This window comes from Leucopleurus acutus (genome assembly GCF_964270905.1).
Source record: "Leucopleurus acutus genome assembly, chromosome: 13".
In the NCBI taxonomy this organism is placed as follows: domain Eukaryota; kingdom Metazoa; phylum Chordata; class Mammalia; order Artiodactyla; family Delphinidae; genus Leucopleurus; species Leucopleurus acutus.
Genome location: NC_139155.1, coordinates 83,184,591 through 83,209,043, shown reverse-complemented (window position 1 = coordinate 83,209,043; position 24,453 = coordinate 83,184,591). Strand labels below are relative to the sequence as shown.

The 24,453-nt window shown below is 37.5% G+C and overlaps 1 protein-coding gene across 1 annotated transcript in view; it reads right to left on the bottom strand.

The window, feature by feature from the left end:
- KNTC1 (kinetochore associated 1) overlaps positions 1-22,710 on the bottom strand; it is a gene marked incomplete at both ends in the record, with an annotated part of 66,523 nt that extends 43,813 nt beyond the window's left edge. The window contains 19 exons of the mRNA XM_082853466.1: positions 1,346-1,407; positions 2,812-2,865; positions 3,275-3,364; positions 3,455-3,580; positions 7,750-7,825; positions 8,229-8,294; positions 8,398-8,441; positions 10,190-10,288; positions 10,817-10,871; positions 11,221-11,336; positions 11,550-11,602; positions 11,956-12,049; positions 12,863-12,973; positions 13,219-13,253; positions 14,349-14,426; positions 15,010-15,088; positions 15,979-16,094; positions 17,822-17,942; positions 22,582-22,710. Of these exons, the coding sequence (XP_082709592.1) occupies positions 1,346-1,407; positions 2,812-2,865; positions 3,275-3,364; positions 3,455-3,580; positions 7,750-7,825; positions 8,229-8,294; positions 8,398-8,441; positions 10,190-10,288; positions 10,817-10,871; positions 11,221-11,336; positions 11,550-11,602; positions 11,956-12,049; positions 12,863-12,973; positions 13,219-13,253; positions 14,349-14,426; positions 15,010-15,088; positions 15,979-16,094; positions 17,822-17,942; positions 22,582-22,710 (1,604 nt within the window). The remainder of the gene's footprint in view (positions 1-1,345; positions 1,408-2,811; positions 2,866-3,274; positions 3,365-3,454; positions 3,581-7,749; positions 7,826-8,228; positions 8,295-8,397; positions 8,442-10,189; positions 10,289-10,816; positions 10,872-11,220; positions 11,337-11,549; positions 11,603-11,955; positions 12,050-12,862; positions 12,974-13,218; positions 13,254-14,348; positions 14,427-15,009; positions 15,089-15,978; positions 16,095-17,821; positions 17,943-22,581) is intronic.
- Positions 22,711-24,453: the final 1,743 nt, after the last annotated feature.

Here is a 24,453-nt window from a genome sequence, read left to right as displayed (position 1 = left end):
TTCCCTGGCGGTCCAGTGGTTAAGACTTCACCTTCCAATGCATGGGGTGTGGGTTCGATCCCTGGTCTGGGAGCTAAGATCCCACATGCCTCATGGGCAAAAAACCAAAACATAAAACAGAAGCAATATTGTAACAAATTCAATAAAGACTTAAAAAAAAAAAGGTCTACATCAAAACAAAACAAAACAAAAACATTCTACAAGTACCACTCAATGAAATTAGGCAAGGAAAAAAAAATGAGGAAAAAAATGAAGCAAAATTACAATTATTTGCATATATAATTATATACTTGGAAAAAACAAGACCAATTGAAATATTACTACAAGTGAAAAAGGAATTCAATAAGGTAGCTGGTTTAAAAGTAATTTCAAAAAATCAATAGCTTCTATATCCTTTTGAAAATACAATTGAGAAAAGTCCCATTTATAAAAGTAGCAAGAAGGACAAAATTAACAAAAAAATGTAAAAAACTATATGAAGACAACTGAGTAGATAACACTCAGGAATATAAAAAAAAGGATAGAATGAGTAGGAAGACACATACTGCCCTTAAATAGTGATATGAAAACTTGATATTGTAAAGATACTGATTCTCCCCAAACTGATTTTAGGTTCAGCACATTCCCAATAAAAATAAATAATAAAAAATCCAATACAAATAAGATTTTTTAAAAACTGGATAAGCTGATTCTGACTCCAAGTGTCATACAGAAAAGAGTAGCTGCCCAAATTCTGAAAAATAAGAAAAGTATAGTAGAACTAGTCTACCAGTTAATAGGACACTTTAAAGCTACATTAATTAAAACTATTTGATACTGGTGAATGAATAGAGAGATGAGATCAAGCGAATACAATTATATTGCAGAAACTTAAATACACGTGAGAATTGTAACATGTGATTAAGGTAACATTTCAATGAGCAGTGAAAAGATAGAATGTTTAATGATAGTATCAGGATAACTGAATAGCTATAAGGAGAAAAAATAAAGCTTCCTTCATTGTTAGTTTATCATGATAAATAAATTTGTCTTAGCTTTAAGGTAACCAGATCTCATATTTGTCAATAACGATATTCTTGGTGCACATGTTAGTATATCTAACAGGATTAATTTCCAGAAGTGGATTGTTAAGGCAAAAGGTATGTTTATTTAAATCTGCCTTCCAAATGTATCAGTTCCAATGGATGATGTAGGAAGTGCCTAAAGCTTAGCAGGAAAGATAACATTGTCCATCACTGAACCCCCCAGAAACACAAATTCACTCAAAGCAATGTTATATCTTTTATAACATTCCAAACTTAAATCTAATTCATAATCCAGAATTCAAAATGGGGAATGCATATACCTGAATTTTTCTGGTCCAAATGCTCCATAAAAAGTAGTCAACTTTGCATGAGCCCTTAGTACCTAAAAAGAAATAACTTGACAGTCTGAATGTTGTGTGCAATAACATTAAAATAAAAAACACCAAAAATTAGGCTTTCTGTTTCAGAAGTCTTGTACATATTCTCATTTTATCCCATATGACAAGTCAATTCCCATAAATATGACTGCCTTTACTTAGCACAAAACAAAAAAACTTGAAATAACGGAAATATTTCCAATCACACTCAATGCAATAAACCTGCAAAGAAGAGGAAGGTATTTGTACATTAATTGTAGGTGCCTTTCGAAATCAATTAGTTTTCCCACTGATTTATAAATATGCCCTTATGGTAAAACCTAGCTGGATTATACTAAACATTTACTTTGAGATAAGAGTTAAAAAATATATAGATGGTCCCTGACATGCAACGGTTAGACTTAAGATTTTTCAACTTTATGATGGTGGAAAAGCAAAACACATTCAGTAGAAACCATACTTAGAATTTTGATCTTTTCCTGGGTTAGCAATAATATATAGGATGATTCTCCCTCGTGATGCTGGCGGCAGCAAGGAGCCGCAGCTCCCAGTCAGCTACATAATCACAAACAACCGATATACTTACAACCATTTTGTTTTTTCACTTTCAGTACAGTATTCAATACATTACATGAGCTATTTGACAGTTTATTATAAAACAGGCTTTGAGTCAGATGACTTTGCCCAACTCTAGGCTAATATAAGTGCTCTGAGCACATTTAAAGTAGGTGAGGCCAAGCTATCATGTTCAGTAGGTTAGGTGTATTAAGTGCATTTTTATTTTTAAAACATTTTTTATTGATGTATAGTTGATGTACAATATAGTGATTCAGCGATTTTTAGAGGTTATACTCCAATTATGGTTACTATAAGATATTGGATATATTCCCTGTGTTGTATAATATATCCTTGTAGCTTATTTTTTTATTATATTTTTTAAATTTATTTTTTATACAGCAGGTTCTTATTAGTTATCTAGTTTATACATATTAGTGTATACATGTCAATCCCAGTCTCCCAATTCATCCCACCACCACCACCCCACCTTGAGTGAATTTTTGACTTGCGGTATTTTCAACTTAACAATGGGTTGGTCAGGATGTAACCCCATCATAAGCTGAGGAAGATCTGTATGTACATGTGCACACACATATATTTTTGGCACCATCATAGCTATCATCAGTTTACAAGTATTTGAAATAGCAGGCACTACGCAAAATGATTTATAGGAAACATTTCATTTGACCTCAAAATAACCCATAAGTACTATTATTATTCCCATTTTGCAATAAGGAAAAAATGTATTAAAATAATTTGCTCTTGAAAAAATACAGACCTATCTGGAATTCAAAAGTATATTGTAACAGTATATTCACTCCCAAATTGACCTATAAACCCAATGTAATTACCTCTTTTAAGCCATCAGAATAGATAGGAACAGCTTTATCTTCTTTCTTCAAAAGCTAAGATGAATAAGAAACACGGTTAGAATATCAGCTATACTAGGTTTTTCATGAAAGATGGATTTCCTGTGAATTAAAGGAAAAAATCATCTTTAAAAATAAAATTGCGCTCAACTCTGAGATGAACAATGAACAATAAAGAAGTTACATATCTTAAAAATAATGCATTTTATGAAAACAGCTCACATTTTGCCCATCTGTTACACCTTGATTTTAAGGAATATAACTAGTAATGGTATTCATTTACAGGTGAGTGAGGGGAACAACCTATAGCAAAAATGGCATCATTTGGAAGAGCAAAAAAAAAATGCTCTTTGAAAAAGGTCTATGGGAAAAATCATTCAGTTTTTTGCAAAATACTTCTTTTGCATAAGACAAACTAACATGCACAAAGGTCAGAAACACTTACCCTGGTTTTGGCATAATTTAGCATTTCCTGGGTTGTTTCATAGGTTATCCATTGAGCCTCCAAGCAGTAATTCACCACAAATTCATCATCCTGTTTCATAAATGCCAGACATGGTAAGGCAATGTAATACTGATCAATCCATTGATCTGGATATTCTAGTATACAACAGAGAAAACATACCTGGATTTTATGCAGATTTTCCTTAGCTTCATCTACAAGTTTTTGCCATTCAGTCTGCTCACTGGTGTTCAGAGAACTCAAAGCTAGTTTCTCCAATATATCATTTGATTTTACTTTGTAAACAAGCTGTAATATAAACATGCAACATCAAGAAACTTGAAGCAAAATAATGCCTGTGGATGAAATTTTACACTGTATGCTAAATAAAAAATGTGAATATTCATGTGGTTCAAGAATAAGCATTAAAGAAGGTAACACTTAGATAACAGAAAGGTAACCCAGATTACAAAGTGTTATGGAAACCATTTCTGCTGAGTCCTCACTAAATGTGACCAGCAGTGTACTAAGAGCTTTATGTGAATTATCTCAGTTAACTCTCATAAAAACCTAAGTAAGCATTTGCACCTCCTCAAAACCCTATGGGGTAAATACTAAGATCCCTATTTTACAATCAAGAAAACTGAAGCTCAAGAGAGGGTAAGTAATGTGTCTGAAATTTTGCTGTTCAGAAGTGAATGGAGGGCTTCCCTGGTGGCGCAGTGGTTAAGAATCCGCCTGCCAATGCAGGGGACATGGATTTGATCCCTGGCTGGGGAAGATCCCACATGCCGCAGAGCAACGAAGTCCATGCGCCACAACTACTGAGCCTGCGCTCTACAGCCCATAAGCCACAACTACTGAGCCCGCGTGCCACAACTACTGAAGCCCGTGTGCCTAGAGCCCGTGCTCCGCAACAAGAGAAGCCACTGCAATGAGAAGCCCACGCACCGCATTGAAGAGTAGCCCCCGCTCACCGCAACTAGAGAAAGCCCGTGCACAGCAACGAAGACCCAATGCAGCCAAAAATAAATAAATAAATTTTTTAAAAAAAACAGGAAATTAATACTGATATATTAAAAAAAGTGAATGGAGCTGGTTTTTAGAATACCACACAATTATGTTTCACGTCTACTTTTCTAAGTTTATCAAAGGTTCTTTTTTCTAAATTTTATTTAATTAATTAATTTATTCAAGGTTCTCACTACTTCTTTGCTAAGTGATTTGCTAAATTGATATAGTTTAACTCAGGTTAGTGAGGCATACCATTTTATTTTATTTTTATTTATTTATTTTTTAAACGTCTTTATTGGAGTATAATTGCTCCACGATGGTGTGTTAGTTTCTGCTTTATAACAAAGTGAATCAGCCATACATATACATATATCCCCATATTCCCTCCCTCTTGAGTCTCCCTCCCACCCTCCCTTATCCTACCCCTCCAGGTGGTCCACAAAGCACCGAGCTGATCTCCCTGAGGCACACAGAGTCTTAACCACTGTGCCACCAGGGAATTCCCAGTCTATCAAAGGTTCTTTAGCAGCTGGAAACAGCTTGAGTTAGACAAAGTCAAAATTTCAGGTTCCTTTTTTATAAACAAAATACCAACTTTAACATGGGCTCTCTGGCTCCGAAAGCTAAAAGTGATACGAAGAGCAGTTTCTCTAGTTCTGTGTCTCCACTCCCTGAAAACATCTTTCACTGGTTTTGACTTTTTTGCTTCATTTGCTCTTTTTAAAAATTAGTTATTATGGGGGCTTCCCTGGTGGCGCAGTGGTTGAGAATCTGCCTGCTAATGCAGGGGACACGGGTTCAAGCCCTGGTCTAGGAAGATCCCACATGCCGCGGAGCAACTAGGCCCGTGAGCCACAACTACTGAGCCTGCGCGTCTGGAGCCTGTGCTCCGCAACCAGAGAGGCCGCGATAGTGAGAGGCCCGCGCACTGCGATGAAGAGTGGCCCCCGCTTGCCACAACTAGAGAAAGCCCTCGCACAGAAACGAAGACCCAAAACAGCCCTAAATAAATAAATTAATTAAGGAAAAAAAAAAAAAAAATTAGTTATTATGAAACTTTCAGATATTCAAAAAGGTAATAATATAACAAATACTCATGTACTTATCACCTAAATTTAAAAAATTTTTAATAATATAGTTTATATTAATATCTATAATTAATAACTTTATATTATGTAAATTTATAATAATATATTTAATAATATAATAATTTACATATTTAATATAAATATAATTTATAATATTTATATTATAGTTTAATATTACTTTCTCTTCTTCCAAATAAATCATCTTCCTTCCCTGAACCAGAAGTATCCATTATTCTGATTTTGGTGCTTGTTATCCCATTAATTCATATACTGATTTACTCATATACATTTCTAAATATACAAAATTGTTTTCCATGTTTTAAAATGCTACTTTCTTTAAACTTTTTATTTTATATTGGAGTATAGCTGATTAACAATGTTGTGTTATCTTCAGGTGTATAGCAAAGTGATTCAGTGATGCATATACAGGTACCTATTCTCTTTCAAATTCTTTTCCCATTTACATTGTTACATAATATAAAATGCTACCTTTTTAAAACAACAAACACATGGGTACCCACCACCCACTTAGCAAATGTTAGTTCTTCACTACCATCAGGCTTCATCCTTCATTACTTCCCAGGACGTTTCAAGGGATAGCAATGAATTCCTAATCACCAAATCCAACAGACAACTTTCAGTTTTTATACCTGATTTTATTGGTAGTATTTGCAACTGCTGATCACTCCCCACTAAACTGTTTGTTTGTTTTTTGGTCACACCTCACGCCTTGTGGGATCTTAGTTCCCCAACCAGGGATTGAACCCGTGCCCTCAGCAGTGAAAGCAAGGAGTCCTAACCACTGGACTGCCAGGGAAGTCTCCCTTGGCTTCTTTAATCATACATTTGTGTGGTTTTCTTCCCAAATATGTTTATAGCCCTTCTTTCTCTATCCCCCGTGTGCTGGTGCCCCTGTAGCTCATCCTCAGATCTCTTCTTACTCCACACATTCTCCTTGAGTGGTCTGAGCCATTCCTCCGGTGTTAACTATGTCTAGATTCAGCTCAGATCACTCTCCAACTTCCTATCAGACAGCCTCATTTTATAAGATCCCTTACATGCAATTTTTATAAAGCAGAATCCTTCATATTTTACCCCTAACCTGTTCTTCCACACATATTCCTCATTTTAAGTAATGCCATCACATTCCAACTACAGTAAGTCCCCTACATACGAATCTTCAAGTTGCGAACTTTCCAAAACGTGAACGTGCGTTCACATGTCCAATCACGTAAGTTAGTTCACGTGTCTGGTGTACATTGTCACATGCGTGCATCCTCTACAAGTGGTTGTGCTTTTGTGTACTTTACTGTACAGTACTGTATAGAGTACAGTAGTACAGTATCTTTATTTCAAGCCCAGGATGTCCAGAAGCAAGCGTAAAAGCAGCAGTGATGTACCTGGTACTGCTAAGAAGCACCAGCTCTTGTACTGTACTGCTGTATTTTTCAAGGTACGGTACTGTAAGATTAAAAATGTTTTATTTCTTGTGCGTGTTTGTTTTTTATGTATTATTTGTGTGAAAAGTATTATAAACCTATTACAGTAGAGTACTATGTAGCTGACTGTGTTAGTTGGGTACCTAGGCTAACTTTGTTGGACTTTTGAACAAACTGGATTTATGAATGTGCTCTTGGAATGGAACTCGTTTATATGTAAGGGACTTACTTGCAGTACGCTGAGCCAGAGTCCTGCTAGTCTGCTCCTGACATTTGAACTCCCCACTATGTTTGATCGCTGAGCCCCACTGCTTCTACCTCCTATACACCTCTCTCATCAAACCTTCCCTCCTGTGTGTCTCCACCTCACTGCATTGGGTCAGTTTTTCAACTGGTCTTTGCATCTCTAGATTTACCTTTTTCCAAACAATTTCCCATGTTTACAAAATGACAACCTAATCAAGACATTCTCCAGCTTAAAAATCTCAGTAGCTCCCCATCACCTGCAGAATAAGATCTAAATCCTTTGCAGTACATACAAAGCCCTCCAGGCTCTGACCCTCTCATTTCCCACCATCTCCTTTCCCTTCTATGTACATATAACCTACAACCTAGTCCTATCTAATTACTAGGAGTTCCTGGAAGCACCATAAGCCTCCCTCACTTTCTTCATGTGTCTTAACACCTAGAATTCCCTTCCTCTCCCAGGACTATCTGGAACATTTTCAAGATCTGACATAAAATCACCTCCCCCACGAAGTCTTCCCACCCTACTTTAAGGGTCAATATCTCCTTTGAATCCCTACTTTACTTTGGTCGTATCTTAATTATAGGCCTGATCACACTAAATTCCCATTATGTCTTACATATTTGTCTCCACAGCCTCTAGCACATGAAGAAATGCTTTTAATGAATGAATGAATACATGAATAATTACCTCAACATCTAGTCCAAACTGAATGGCAAAGCTCTCGGCTTCAGCAAATCTGTGTTTGTGAAGTAACCGACTCAATCTGATAAATTGAAAGAAATTTCAGTAAAATTTTTATTCATCAGGGAATTCAAGCTTTTCATCAAGGAGTAAGGCTTAGAAGAACACAAGAGGGCTTCCCTGGTGGCGCAGTGGTCAAGAATCCGCCTGCCAATGCAGGGGACACAGGTTCGAGCCCTGGTCCAGGAAGATCCCACATGCCATGGAGCAACTAAGCCCGTGTGCCACAACTACTGAGCCTGCGCTCTACAGCCCGTGCTCCACAACAAGAGAAGCCACCACAGTGAGAAGCCCGCGCACCTCAATGAAGAGTAGCCCCCGCTCTCCGCAACTAGAGAAAGCCCGCGCACAGCAACGAAAACCCAGTGCAGCCAAAAATAGATAAATAAATTATAAAAAAACCAAAACAAAACACAAGTAGTTACCTGTTTTCTGGCAAAGCTTCTGTAAGACATCTGAGTACTAAAACAGAAACTGAGTCTTCAGATAGTCTGAGAAAAGTTTTAATATTGACATTTGTCATTTAACATCAATAAGTAAATTTTAACTTTGCTATTATTTAACAACTTATCTGATAAACAAAACAGGACTTACTTTGGATCATTTTTGCAAATTCCTTCCAGAAGGTATATGGTATCCTACAATAGCAAAAAACATGTTTAAAATTGAAATACAGAATTAATTCACTTTATAGTTACTAGAGTAACAACTGGTTTAGGCAGAAATTATCCATCAATGGATTCTAAAATTACTGGGAAAAACTGGTGAGGAAAAGGATATTCCCATAGTCTCAAAATAACACCACGGAAATTACTTACTAATTATACAGGGGAAAATGTACCTTTACAATGGAGAAATATGGCAGAACTGCTTTAACCAAGTGATCAAATTTAACAGCACCAATAACAGGACAAGTGGACATAAGTCCTTTAATGTGATGCGGTTAGGACACAGTATCACTTATGCAGGATGCTTGCCAAAAATCTTAGCACGAATCTAATCATGACGAGACACAGATCCAAATAGAGGGACATTCTACCACACAACCGGCTAGGACTCGAAAAATGTCAATGTCCGAAAAGACAAAAACAGACTAGGGAAGTTTTAGAGATTAAAGTAGACTACCATGTGACCACAACAACAAAATTCAATTTGTGATGTTTGATTGAATCCTGGGTCAGGAACAAAAAAAAGTTCTCAAGTAATTGGCACAATTGGTAAAATTTGAATTTGGATGGCATATTTCATAATAGTATTGCATTAATGTTAAATTTTGTGGGCCTCATTCTTAGGAGATACCCGCTGAAATTAGGAGTGAGAGGTCATGATGTCTGCAAGTAATTTCCAAATGGTTTAGAAAAATACAATGTGTGTATATAAAAAGAGATAAAACAGGGGCTTCCCTGGTGGTGCAGTGGTTGAGAATCCACCTACAAGTGCAGGGGACACGGGTTCAAGCCCTGGTCCGGGAAGATCCCACATGCTGCGGAGCAACTAAGCCTGTGTGCCACAACTACTGAGCCTGCACTCTAGAGCCCGTGTGCCACAACTACTGAAGCCCACGCGCCTAGAGCCCGAGCTCTAAACAAGAGAAGCCACCGCAAGGAGAAGTCCATGCATTGATTGCAGCAAGGAGTAGCCCCGGCTCACCACAAATGGAGAAAGCCCGCACGCAGCAACGAAGACCCAATGCAGCTGAAAATAAATTAAAAAAAAAAAAATCCGCCTGCCAATGCAGGGGACAGGGGTTCGATACCTAGTCTGGAAAGATCCTACATGCCGCGAAGCAACTTAGCTCTTGCGCCACAACTATTGAGCCTGTGCTCTAGAGCCCACGAGCCACAACTACTGAAGCCTGTGTGCCCTAGAGCCCACACTGCAACTACTGAAGCCTGCGCGCTCTAGGGCCTGTGTGCTGCAACTACCGAGCCTGAGTGCTGCAACTACCGAAGCCCATGTGTCTAGAGCCCATGCTCTGCGACAAGAGAAGCCACCGCAACGAGAATCCCGCACACTGCAACGAAGAGTAGCCCCCGCTCACAGCAACTAGAGAAAGCCCGTGCGCAGCAACGAAGACCCAAAGCGGCCAAAAAAACCCCAAAAAAGCAAGGAATAACCTCCCCCAAATTAACAATCATCTGTATTTCCTGTGGAGACAAGAAAATTGAATGTGCAGTTGACTGATGTTTTATTTGATTAATTTCCTTCTTTTTAAATGAAGACTGACCTCCTGTAAATATATTCGAGGACCTCTAATAACAATAAATATGGTTTACCTGAGATCTATCCAGGTATTCCACTAGGCTCCACTCATGCTTAGCTTAGTTATTCTTTTTTTTTTTCAATTATAAAAAAATATATTAGTTCAAAATACACATCAACTTACTGAGCTAATTCCTGTTTGGACCAGAGAAGAAACACTAGATACTTCCAAAGAATATAGTATTTCCATCATAGGTAATGAATAGACCATGAGGTTTCTCATCTAAGAAAAATAGGACAGCAATTAATGTCTTAGGTCAATATAAACCTATGAGCACAAGACAGCACTTCACAATCCAGGGCATAGATTAAAACACTTGATACGAAGTTAAGTGCAAAAAATAAGTAAATCTGTTACTGTATTATTTAAATGTTACATAGAAAATTATGTTCTATCCTACCTTTTAAATCTGTTAAATGAAAATCCACGTACCTGGAGTCCATTCTACAATTTGTTTTTAAGGTAAATGTAATTCCTCAGTGCCAGAACTACATTAAGTATCACTATAATAAACATTTTCTTATAGACATTTTTATTCCTGAAATGCTCCAATTAAAATGTGGAGCTGAGATTTATACCTTTTTTTTTTTAATGAGAAAAAAGAGCTCTGCAGGGTTATTTCTGATCTGTCAAGTACCTGTGTGAACTAAGAGCTAATATGCTGTGAGTACTACTTAACAACTAGTACTCCTATGTTAATGCTATTTCTAACACATAATATGGACGAATGTGATATAAATTTTCCAATACCTTCTTATTAGTAGTAGTTGTCAGAGCTACTAACTTGAGATTTGTAATCCCTTGCCTGAAAGAGAAAAGAAGGTTTAAGTGAATCAAAGAAGCCAACTGCTAGACATAGCTAAGTCAAAGTGATATCCTTGTATAAAAGTTAAAATTAATTCACACAGAAGATACTGAACTTGACTTCTGAATGTTTATGGCCCAGACTCACACTCTTTCTAATACATTCACATGGAGGTTTTTGTGTTGCCTATTTGTTCTCAATGAATTTGGCTAACAATGAAATGGTCTTTACCCTGTCAGTCTGTTCACAGTGTTATCTAGAATGTAACACATAAGAAATGATCTGAACAGAACCAGGCAAGAAACCTGGTTCTAACAGAAGGGAAATCAATATGAGTGTCATAATGTACCACGTGACTGATGAAGGTGAATCTGCTTCTGTGGTGAGAAGAAAGTCTTCTATGTGAAGGGAGGGCCAGTTCCATATGGGAGTTAGGGTGTAAATATCCCATAAGCTCAGCACGTTCTGCAAAAGAGACATTTCATTGATACGTCCTCTTAACGACTAAAAATTTACATTTTGGAATCTATCTTTTGATACGTAACTGAAATAAAGCACATTACACAAGGTAGTAATCTACCCTGGCTAAAGTCCTTGTCTTTGTTAAGTTCGACAAAATTTCTGTCGTTAAACATAACACCAAGTGAAAATACTTAAGGGGAAGTATCAGAAACATACATTGGTATCAAGAACAAAAAGTAGATTGTCTATCAGCTGGAACTTCTTTGCACCTACAAAAGAGAAAACAAGGTGTGTAAGGACTATGTTTCTGGGTTACATATAGCCATATTTAAAATAGTAAACTAACATATTTATGGAAAGGCAGAACTACCCTTAAAAAAGAAGTTCCCATTCCCATTTATTCCTGTTTCTCTACTTTTTTGTAGGATCACTAAAACGTAAAACCTCCCAAAATGAAGAGTAACAATTGCAACATGTTAAGAAGCCGAATACACGGACAATCATCAGACTAAGCTGGCTTGTTTCCAAGGTTTGGTAAAACGGCTCATATGCCAGACTTAGTGTACTGGCATGAAAACGACAACTCACAAGTACCAAAAGTAGTTTCATTAACTGATTTTACCTTCAATAATCTCTGCATCAATAACACTCTTAACGGTCATCCCTTTCCTAGAAGAATCTGGTTCCCATTTTGAGAATGCACAATTACCAGTTCCCTACAGAAGTAAAAATAGTATGTCAATTACAAACTTGGGTCTAGATCTGAATTCTCCTCCAAGTAGAAACATCTAAGTTGTACATGTGACTAATTTCAAAATATATTTATATATTCAAGCCCAGCTAGCTCTTATCATCTAGTTCCTCTCTTAGTTTGTTTTCAACAGAACAGAATGGAAAAAACAGCAAACTCCTGCTGTACACTGTTATCACATGAACATTTAATAAGGAGGAGGCATATTCAGGCAACTCACTCTAGAGACATCAGGTAAGCTTCAAGACCTCCTCCAGCCTTACAAGATAAAGATAACCTTTGATGAAGTATTTTCATGAAAATAACTACTAATATTTGAAAATAATTCATAAGTATTCGTTTCAAATTATTTGAAACCCTGATGAAATACTGAACTAGATACACAAAACGGGGAAAAGTGACTGCTTCTTAACATATTATATAAATTTGGCAAGTAAAAATGTTGTAAATGCTGTAATAATATAATTCAATATAGAATTTCTGCCTACTCCTTGAATATAATATTAGATGTTTTGTTTGCTGCTGTTGTTTTTGCCTACACTCATAATTGAAAGACATGCTAAATGTCAGGTAGAGATTAGTGAAAATAAAGATGCAATATTTTTTCCAACACAGAGACTTAGTTATACTTGTTGAGTTAATTTTATGACCTTCATTTTATAATTTCCCTGTTTCTGTTATACAGTACAAATTAATACGTAACTTTACCAAAACTATGTTTTAATGAAGAAACATTTCAGAAAAAAAGCCCAAAATTTTATTAAAAAAAGAGAATTACCCCAATTATCACAGGGATTTCGCTTGCTAAATCACCAGCCACAAGATTGAGACAACCAAGGGTATGACAATTTTCAGTAGAAATAAAACTGGACTTGATTTGTCCTTGTAACTGCAAGATTTAAAAAATAAGAATGTTATATATATGCTCCATAGTCCAAATTCCTTGGAAAGACTGATAAAAAAATCAGTTAAAATCAATAGCTATAAATGTATTTTTTAAAATAGGAATGTTATTAAAATGTTTTATCATGCTAATTCCCAAAATATCAACCATTAGACAATTATGCAGAAACACTTTCCTAAACTGACATTAAATCTAAGTTTCAAGAAGACAATGTGGTTTTGTCTTCTTACCTTTTTTGCCGTATGGAAGTCTACCTTTTCAATCGCTGCATGAAAAAGAGAAAGTAGGCTAAATTTACACTATAACCTATAAAATACGTATGAATCTTCCCTTTAGTGTCAAGGTTAAATTACATATAATCTAGTAAGAGGAACACTGGTCAGAAATTCATAAGGTGCTGGTGACTTTTCAGTTTTGCCCTTGACCAATGAAATAAACTGTGATGACATGTCGTACTCAGGGCACCAGCCAGGCTGCCTTATGGTCCCTACAGTGTCTGTCCACACCTCCCCTTAAAAGGTTCTTCCTACTAAGATGGTCTTCTCCCTGCTCCAACTCTCCTATTCAAGCTCTGAAGTCCTACCTGTGAAATCTTCATCACTTTGCACTCCCTTTTGTAAGAGCTGTTTTACTTGTCTGGCTCCTTCATTAAACTACAGAGAACATTGTATCTTAAATCTCGTTGTATCCCCAGAACTTGGCACATTCTTAGCACAGAGTAGATATTTAAAAAGTATTTCTTGGGGCTTCCCTGGTGGCACAGTGGTTGAGAGTCCGCCTGCCGATGCAGGGGACATGGGTTCGTGCCCCGGTCCGGGAAGATCCCACTTGCCGCGGAGCGGCTGGGCCTGTGAGCCATGGCCGCTGAGCCTGCGCTCCGCAACAGGAGAGGCCACAACAGTGAGAGGCCCGCGTACCGCAAAAAAAAAAAAAAAAATTTGTTGAATACGCGCCCGGAATCAATTCCTCAATCTCTGCCAGCTCAGAGGGATGTATGGTCCATACCACTCACTTAGCACACACTCTAGATTATTGCCTTGTATTGTTAACACTTACAAAATCATTTCAGTTTCCAGGTTCATTCATTCCATCAAAAAGTATTTATTACTATGCTAGCGTAACTCCTGTCTCTCCAACTAAGTTGTAAAGTCCTTGAAGACTATAAATAAATATGTCTTCAGATTCTGTTGTAGCCCTAACTGTGGAGAATAAGTATATTATGAATACTTTAAAGTATACCCAATATCATAGAATGTAGTTAAACTAAAATATTCTTAAAGAGTCTATTTTAAAATTTCCCTGGAAAACTAATAAGAAATATTGCTGCAAATCAGTAATAAGAAAATAATACATTACTTACCTTGTTGAATTTTTACAAGCTGAAGGTTTGTAATACAAAAAAATCCATTGTTTGTAAGAAGCAGCATATAATAGGTACCTATTAAAATAAAATCAAGCCAGCTTCTTTAAAAGGCACATGATATAAAATTTAAACCAGGGTCCGGATCTAGCTTAAAAGTATGTCCATTTGCTCATTTAAAGTCTAATAATAAAATAACACAGTAACAATACAAAGCTTATTTACAAAGAATTGGTAAGTTATTTGCAAAAACAATGTTAACTTCTTTGAAACTTCTATAAACCAAATTTCATTTGCCAGAAAAAAAGAAACTCAGATATATCAAAATAAATTAAGGACCAGTTAACATTTGTTAAAAAGAAATATGATAAATACGCTGAAACCCATAAGAACATATTAAAAGAATATTAGGTCTCCCTGATAATCTATAGAGCTCTCAAAACTGTAAAAAGTTTAGGATATTATACTTAAGAAGAGTACATTTAAGCCTCTGAAAAGAGCTAAAATCGAAAACTTGTTTTTTAAAATAATATTAATTGCATCCCTAGGAAGTTTAACATTGTGTAGATAACACCATTTACATAATATATTAACTATAAATCTGATTTTTTGACTGGGTATTAATAAGAAGACATTAAAAAAAGAAATTAAAAGCACTTACCTTCATTTGAACTATCTTTCTCAATAACAAGATTCCGGTAAGTACACTGATTTTCATCATTAGCTTTCTGAACAAAAGCCTAATTGCAAATTAATTTCAAATGATAAGATTAAACCAAGAAAATTACAGTCAAGGATTATATTCTTTAAACTCTAGGGATATCAATTATCATTAGCAATAATTCTGCCTACATGCCAAACATTTTAGTTTTCAAATGGAAAACTATTTACAAGCTTCCTGCAAAAATGTTTATTTTCAATACAAAACTGTTTTGGACAAGTATACTATCTTCAAACCATACTTTTTCAATTTTGCATTTATTTCATATGTTTTGTGGATGAAAAATGTTGCCTGCCATATTAGCAAACAAAGGATGCTGCGACCATCAAGCCAAGAGGGAACTCAGGATGGAGATAAACAGGCTGCCCACTGTCAAGCCATCAGCCATTGCAGCAACTCCCAACTGTGCATCCTGAGGGGACTCAGGATGGAAAAGCACAGGATACTGGCCCTAAGACAGCAAAGGTGTATATCAAAGGAATAATTTCAATGAGCCCAGACTCTTGCATCTTCCATACATAGAAAACGCTAAATTTATTAACCCGATATACCTGCTTTTCTTTAACAGTAATCTTTTGATGTTCTGACTACCTGGTCTCCCTTGCAAAACTCCTATGTATCCTGGCTCCTCCCTCACCTCTTCAGAGCTGTCCCTCAGAGCATCTGAGAGGCTGCCTCCTGGGCTTGAAGTTCTCAGAAAGTCCGCCCAATAAAACATAATTCTCAACTTTTAGGTTGTGCACTTTTTTTCCAGACAGTTTCTAAGGTATGATTCTTAAATTCAATATAAAGAAACATTATTATTTTAATGTAGGCCACAAATCAAGTAATGCTTTGCTAGAGCTTTAGCTTTCTAAAAGATAATTTAGAATTTAGATAATGAAGATGAAAAACATAACAGGGTCTTACATTGGTGAGTAATGTTTGCTTTGATGTTACATGAATAAGATGTAAGTTGCCACTTCTCTCCCCAACCAGAAGAAACTTTCCTTCTTGACATAGGCCAACCACATCCACTTCAGTATCTGAAAATTTCAAGTCAAAGTTACAAGCTTCCTCTGAAAATGTTTATTTTCAACACAAAATATTGCAAGTTTTGTTATTAAAAGTCAACTCTTTTAAGCTTCTTTTAAATATTTCATGAAAGTAGTGACTAATGTAAAAATGAATGCTACTGACTCTTTGTCAACAAATATTTGCTGAGCACTTAGTATATGCTAAGCACTGTTCTAGGTCTTTGGCATATATCTGAGAATAATAACAAGAGTCCCACCTTCATAGAGCTCAAATTCTAAGGCAGAAATAGATGATAAACAGTCAGCATAGTAATCAAATTGTATGACGTACACAAAGGTGATACATTCTCTGGAAAAAAGAAAAAGTAGAGCAGCGAAAGAGAACTCAGAAGAGCCATGCAGTATCAGGTGGAGTGCTGAGGAGAACCCCCTTTGATAAGGTGAGATTTGAACAAAGACTTGAAGGAGGTAAGGAAGTTATTGCTTGCACACAGCAAGAAGGCCAGGGGGAATGACATGGAGATCAGGAGGGAAAGACTAAGAAATAAAAGCAGTAACATATAAATTGCTTATAACTAAAATTATTCAGCAGCAATATCTTTATACAAAAGTATTATATGTAGGGACTTCCCTGGTGGCACAGTAGTTAAGAATCCGCCTGCCAATGCAGGGGACAACAGGTTTGATCCCTGCTCTGGGAAGATCCCACATGCCGTGGAGTAACTAAGCCCATGCGCCACAACTACTGAGCCTGTGCTCTACAGCGCATGAGCCACAACTACTGAAGCCCACGTGCTGCAACTACTGAAGCCCACGTGCCTAGAGCCCGTGCTCCGCAACAAGAGAAGCCACTGCAATGAGAAGCCTGCGCACCGCAATGAAGAGTAGCCCCCGCTCGCTGCAACAAGAGAAAGCCCATGCACAGCAACAAAGACCCAACGCAGCCAAAAATAAATAAACAAACAAACAAATTTATTTTTAAAAAAGTATTATATGTAAAACACAGCCTCACTTTTAATTGGTGAAACTGTGAATCTTGGGGACCCATCAGGGTAGATGCGTTAAGATTCCACAAAATATCGGTTTCTCTCCTGCAAACTGTGATCAAGATTTTGTTCTTATGTGCATACCTCCTAATTCCTTTTCATCTACGTTCTTTTTAAAAATAATTAATTAATTTTCAGCTGTTCTTACACAAACACTTCAATAACCATCTTTCTCTCAAAATTTCAGAAAAAAATTCATAATACTATCACCTATTTTCCAGCATAATCACTGACTTGTCTGTCCCTTAATTTACTCTGAAGCCCATACTTGCATATACACACTTAAAGCCCTTTAACTCAATAAAGAATTAATTCATAAGTACTTTTAAAAAACGTTTTATAGTGCTAAAAGTATTCAAATTATCTGTTGATGGTATTGAAATTATGTACAAGATTCAGGAACTTAAACATAATTGGGCTCAACTGTTTTCTACAGTATTCTAACACAAAAACCACGCAAATAAATTGCTGCTTTCCATGTATGTTTTTCCTTAGATTTATTGAGAGAAGGGATCATCTCAGTACCTGTTCCGTCTGGTACTCAGCACAAGGCACTCAAGATTAATTTCTTGAAATTAGTGTAATTTTGAGTCTTATAAATAATGGAGTAAAGAAAAGGCAATACTGCAGAAATTGGTAGCAAGATATAGATGACTTCCAATTTATTTTACTGAATTACATTAGACTTACCAAATATAAGATGCAATTGAAGCAATCTACAAATACTGTCCAACAGTATCACTGATTGGTCTGCTACAATAATAAACCCATCACTGAAGCTGCATGCTTGTAGTTTTGGATTTAATGAGGCCTGTGGGAGGGAAAAGCAGGACTAAAATAAAACATTTTTATACATGTTTAACAATACCTATCAATAGTATCACCGTAGTCACAATCACCCAAGTTTAAAACTTCACCTGATAGGCCTTCTTTCTTTAGCCCATATATCTAGTCAAGCTTTTCTTTGTATGATATATATATATCTAATTAGTCAAGCTTTTCTTTGTATGATATATCTTGAATCCATTCAGAACCTAGAACAGGGAAATAGTCCTGGGTTGCTAGAACAGGGCAAAGGATTCGAAAGTACAAGTCTTTGTTTCCTAAGGGCCGAGCTTATGCCCGGAGAAGCCAGCAGGCATTAACGTAAATGAATGAACCAATACTGGCATAAAGTCTCAGGGTCTGGGAAACAACAGGGAGCAGGACTGTGAACTGGAGGGCACGAGGCCCCACATAAACTAAAGAGAGCAGAGTCAGCCAGATGAATGCCCTGTGGAAATGCGATCCTGGCATGGCCACAGCTTCCAATTTACCAAGAAAATCTGGATCTTTATGTGAAATATTCTAATTTTTAAATATTGGCAACTAAGTCAACATTTTAAAAAACACAATGCAAGCCAAATATGAGTCTCCTGTTTGTAGCTTCTATTGATTAGAGCTTCCCACATATAATCTTTTTTTTAAATTAATTAATTAATTTTTAGTTGCACTGTGTCTTTGTTGCTGTGCACGGGCTTTCTCTAGTTGTGGTGAGTGGCGGCTGCTCTTTGTTGCGGTGCAAGGGCTTCTCATTGCAGTGGCTTCTCTTGTGAAGCACAGGCTCTAGGTACATGGGCTTCAGTAGTTGTGGCACACGGGCTCATTAGCTGCAGCTCGCGGGCTCCAGAGCACAGGTTCAGCAGTTGTGGTGCACAGGCTTACTTGCTCCACGACATGTGGGATCTTCCTGGACCAGGGCTTGAACCCGTGTCCCCTGCATTGGCAGGTGGGTGCTTAACCACTGCGCCACCAGGGAAGCCCTCCACACATAATCTTGAAGCCGTCAGATAGCTCAGTAGTTGAGAAGGCTGTCACTTACTAGCTGAGTAATCTCAAGCAAATGCCTCAACTGACTCTCTGGTAAAGCTGGAATAATAATAATAATAATGCCTACAACGCTGGCTGGTATGGAGATTCAATGAATTAATTCATGTAAAGGGCTTAGAAGGGAACCTTGCCTGTAGCATATGCTGGGATAAATGTTAATTACTCTTAATCTTCTCTGACAAACTAAGCCAATCAACTCATTTTATACCTGTTTCAATGGTCACCTTCTGCAGGTGTAACTTTTGAAAACTACATTCTGATCCCTCTTATACTTTTTTTTAAAAATAAATTTTATTTATTTATTTATTTGTTTATGGCTACATTGGGCCTTCGTTGCTGCATGCAGGCTTTCTGTAGTTGCGGCAAGCAGGGGCTACTCTTTGTTGTGGTGCGCGGGCTTCTCATTGAGGTGACTTCTCTTGTTGCAGAGCACGGGCTCTAGGTTTGCGGGCTTCCATAGTTGTGGCATGCAGGCTCAGCAGTTGTGGCTTGCGGGCTCTAGAGCACAGGCTCAGTAGTTGTGGCACACGAGCTTAGTTGTTCTGCAGCACGTGGGATCTTCCCAGATCCAGGCTCGAACCCGTATCTCCTGCATTGGCAGGCGGATTCTTAACCACTGCGCCACCAGGGAAGCCCCTGATCCCACTTATACTCTTAACTTGCTTCTTCAACTAGTGAAAAGTTACACCAAAGTGTCGCAAAGAAGAAACTGTGCTACACGTCCTAGGGGTCTATCCAGGCTGTATTCTTTGCCTGGACTGCTCTTCCCCCTCTTCTCTTTAAGACTTTTTTTGGCCATGCCGGGAGGCTTGTGGGATTTTAATTTCCCAACAGAGGATTGAACCCGGGCCCTTGGCAGTGAGAGTGCAGAGTCCTCACCACTGGACCACCAGGCAATTCCCAAGACTTTAATTTTTAAGAGCAGTTTTACGTTCATAGCAAAATTGAAGGGGAACTATAGAGATGTCCCACATAGCCCTGTGTTCCACACATGCATAGCCTCCCACATTGTCAATGTTCCTCGCAATTGATGAACCTACATTGACACATTATAATCACCCAAAGTCCACGGTTTACATTACAGTTCACTCTTGGTGTTGTACATTCTGTGGTACACACATCTAGCATTATGGTCTCATGCAGAATATTTTCCCTACCCGAAAATCCTCTGGGCTCTGCCTAGTCAACCTTCCCTCCAACCCCCAAACCCTGGCAACCGCTGACCTTTTTTTCACTGTCTTTTCATTTTCCAGAATGTTATAGAGCTGGAATCAAACAGTATTGTTTGATCAAACAGGTTGTTTACTCCTTGTGTGAGTTTTAGCAGATTGTGTTTTTCAAGGACTTGGTCCAGTTCATTAGGCTATCAAATTTGTGGGCATAGAGATGTTCATAATATTCCTTGATTATCCTTTTAATGTCCACAGAATCTGTGGTGATGCCCCCTCTTTTATTCCTGATATTAGTAATTTATGTCTTCCCTCTTTTTTCTTAGTTATCCTGGCTGGTGGCTTATAGATTTTATGCATGTTTTTAAAGAACCAGCTTTTGGTTTCATTGATTTTCTCCATTGATTTCTTATTTTCAATTTCATTAATTTTTGCTCTCTTGTTATTTCTTTCTTTCTTTTAAAAAGATTTTATTTATTTATTTATTTGGCTGCAGTGGGTCTTAGTTGCGGCATGTTGGATCTAGTTCCCTGACCAGGGATCGAACCCGTGCCCCCTGAATTCGAAGCATGGAGTCTTAACCACTGGACCACCAGGGAAAGTCCATCTTCTTTTTCAGGTTTCCTAACTTGAAACTTAGATTATTGATTTTAGATTTTTCTTTTTTTCTAATATATGCATTCAATTTCCCTCTAAGCACTTTTGCTGCATTCCACATATTTTGGTAAGCTGTGCTTTCATTTTCCCTGTTTTTTCTTAAGGCCCAAGTCAGGTGCTAGTTTATGAAATGCTCCTTAAATTGTCCCAACCCACAGTGAGCTCTCCATCCTCTGAATTCCTACTGCATTTACTGTCTGTACCATTCATTTGGTAGTTCTCATATACTGACTTGCACATCTAGATAGATATCTTTTATTGCTTGTGTCCTGTCTGCCTAACTTTAAGGAAAGATCCTAAAGAGAAGAGATAATGTTACCTTACCAAGGGCCTAGCATGGGTTGTGAACATAGCATTTGCTACAAGTAATGCCCCAAGCTAATAACAAACGGAATTTTAGTTGTTAACTGAATTCAAAGCTCAATACACACTATTATTTTTCAACAGTAGCCCTCAGAGATCAAGTGGCCTGGGCCACTTCCATCTTTTAAGGCTGCTGGTAATATTAAAAAAATAAAGAAATACCACTTTCTCATTACAGAACTTATGGTATTCTTTACACTTTTGCCTTAACAAATAAACAATTTAATGCCAAAGAACATAATTTATCTGTATTACTCATAAAAATTATAAATCCTGTGACTTTTAAATGCCACAAAGCAGTAAAGGCTGACAACAGGATACAAGCTGAATAAAGAATGATTTTTTTAAAAATCCCTATTGGCCAGTGTCTCTGAATGCTCATTTGAAGAAAAGTCAAAAGCCTACACTTGAGGCCATTTGTGAATAAGGTTCCCCAGAGGAGGCCCTGCCTTTCTAGCCCTAGAAAATACAAATCTTGTCTGGTCTCTTCTCCTGTCTTTTACACTTTTTTTTCTTAATTAGAGAATTAAACATTACATTAACTTACTATGGGAAGTAGAGGAATCCTGGGCTATAATACTGTGACAGAAGATCATTTGCACTTTCTCTAAAAGAAACTTTTGTTTACCACGACCATCAAAATTTTAACAAAAGCAAATTACTAAGAAAGCAAATCAAAGGTAAAAAACTAAGAGCAGGGCTTCCCTGGTGGCGCAGTGGTTGAGAGTCTGCCTGCCGATGCAGGGGACACGGGTTCGTGCCCCGGTCCGGGAAGATCCCACATGCTGCAGAGTGGCTGGGCGCGTGAGCCATGGCTGCTGAGCCTGCACGTCCGGAGCCTGTGCTCCGCAACGGGAGAGGCCACAACAGTGAGAGGCCCGCGTACCAGCAAAAAAAACAAAAACTAAGAGCGATATTTTCTGTAAAAGGCTTCAAGCCTGGTGTGAGAATGGTGGAATAGTTATTAAAAGAAGAAAGTTAAAATATAGAAAGAAATTCATGGAAAGGATAATCTCAACCTCAGTAGAGTGCTTAACTCAGGGGTGGAGTATGAGAAGAGCCGGGGAACAGGAACGGCCTCCAGGGCTTGCTTCAATTCTATCGGTAATGTTTTACTTCCTAAGCTGGTGGTGGATATTCTTTGTATCATTTTATATACATCTGTATGTCTAAAATGTCAAGGGGAGCTATGAAAAATTCAGGTTTGGAATACTGACCATAAGGTGATGCAGGGGGAATTCAGATGGAAATTTCCAGTGATCTGATACTGAACTTTGATTCCCTGAGAAAGGACTATACTCATTTATAAAACATTTACCACGTGGCTACTAGTCTTACTAAACACTCAGTAAAAATTTTGTGAATGAAAACAATCCGCGTCATAACCATTACCTTTTCGGAGGAGATCTTCGCTAGTAAATCTACTTGATATAAAGCAGTTCCATGTTCTTTTCTTGAACCAACACTTAGGTACCCACTTCCTGTATCATCATTTGTTAGCAGCTCAATATCATTCCACATATTTCTGAAATTGTTTTCCTGAGACAGGAACCACTGCCTTCCCTGTGACAACATGTAAAATTAGGCCAAATTTTATTGTTGCATAGACTCCAGTTCCTTGGGAAATGAAAATGCTTTATCCCCCCCCAAATATACATATACACACACACATCAATAAGTAAAGACTTCTCTGTCTTTGTGTTATTTCTGTGGTCACTAGACACTTTGGATCAATAAGATACATGGAACTAGAGCTATGGTTATCACTAGAGAAGAACATATTTGTTTAGGCACACAAGGAAACAATTCCAATCTTACCAATCTGTCCTAGAGCTTCCAGTGTTTTGTGTGCCTAGCTGAAATTATAACAAGTTTTCATTTGGAAAAAACCTTTAACCAATATAGCAATAAATGGTGAAGGCTCTGAAGTCAGACTGTCTGGGATATCTTAGAATGGTAAGGTTCCAGATGAACTTCAAAAAAAAAATGACCATTCATGTTTCCAGTATTGTTATTCAATAAATGAAAATGTTAAGGAGAGGAAGAAAAAAATTGCACTAGGTTTCTGACTGGACCAAAGAGTATATTTGTAACCTTTCGAGTCGCTTAACTATCTCATCAGCAAGGACTTATATAACTCATTTCATTGGCTATGGGTAGGCATAGAATACGAAAATGAAAAACAATCCTTGGATCAAGACTAGTGGGGAACAATAACCAAATAATTACAGTTGCTTTGGTAAGTGCTCGCAGAAATATGTTTTTAAATCTTTGGAAGGTACAGTACAGGGAAGAAATGATTTTTGACTTGGTGTTCTTTCACATTTACTAAGCTGCTTGTACGTAGCTGGAAAGGTCACTATGAGTTTCAAACATTCACAAAACAATGCTTCATTCATGGCAAGCACTCAATTTAAGTGTTATCTAATTCACTACTGTTATTCGTGGAAGCAGGTAACATTTGGGTTAGAAACTTAAGGTCACAGGAGCTTTTTTTTTCCCCCCACAGGAGCTTTTTAAATATAGGAAAAGAGTTCTTACTAGGAGTGTAAGCAAGGGCACAAAAACAAAGTATGTTAGAATACACGATTTTAGTGGCTGTGTTTGGGTGGGAGTTGGGAGAAGATTAAGACAGGTTGGAGTGAATACTTTTATGGGGCTCAGAGTCCCATATCTGTAAAAACAGAGAAATATCATCAGCCTCCCAGGTCTGTCACACTCACTCATTTGACAAACGTTTATTGAATGCCTACTACGTGTCAGGCACTGTTCTAGGAGCTGGGAATACAGCTGTGAAGAAGACAGAAAAGGTCTTTGTCATTATGAAATTTATATTCTCGTACGAAGGATAGAGAAAAATAAAATAAAGACGGTATTGAGTAGGCAAGATAGTTTGAATGCATCACTCATTTAATCTGCACAACAACCCATTTTACAGCTGAGAAACATGAGTCAGGGACTAAGTAAACGGCCAAGGTCATCTCAAGCGAGTTAATGATGTAGCTAGACAAGACTCAAATTCAGGCCAGTTATTAACTGTTATACTGCCTCCCTACGAAAAACTAAGTAAACGCAGAATTACAAATAGTGCTCAAATGAATGGGGGGGAGGGGCGCATAAGAAAGACCTGTTTGGGAAGTGAAAGAGATGACATCTGAGCTGAGACCCGAATATCAAGAAGCCGACTATGTAAAGCTCGTGGGGACAAAGATGCAGGCCGAGTACCAAAGGCTCAGAGGCTGGAATGAGTTTGGGGCTGCTGCC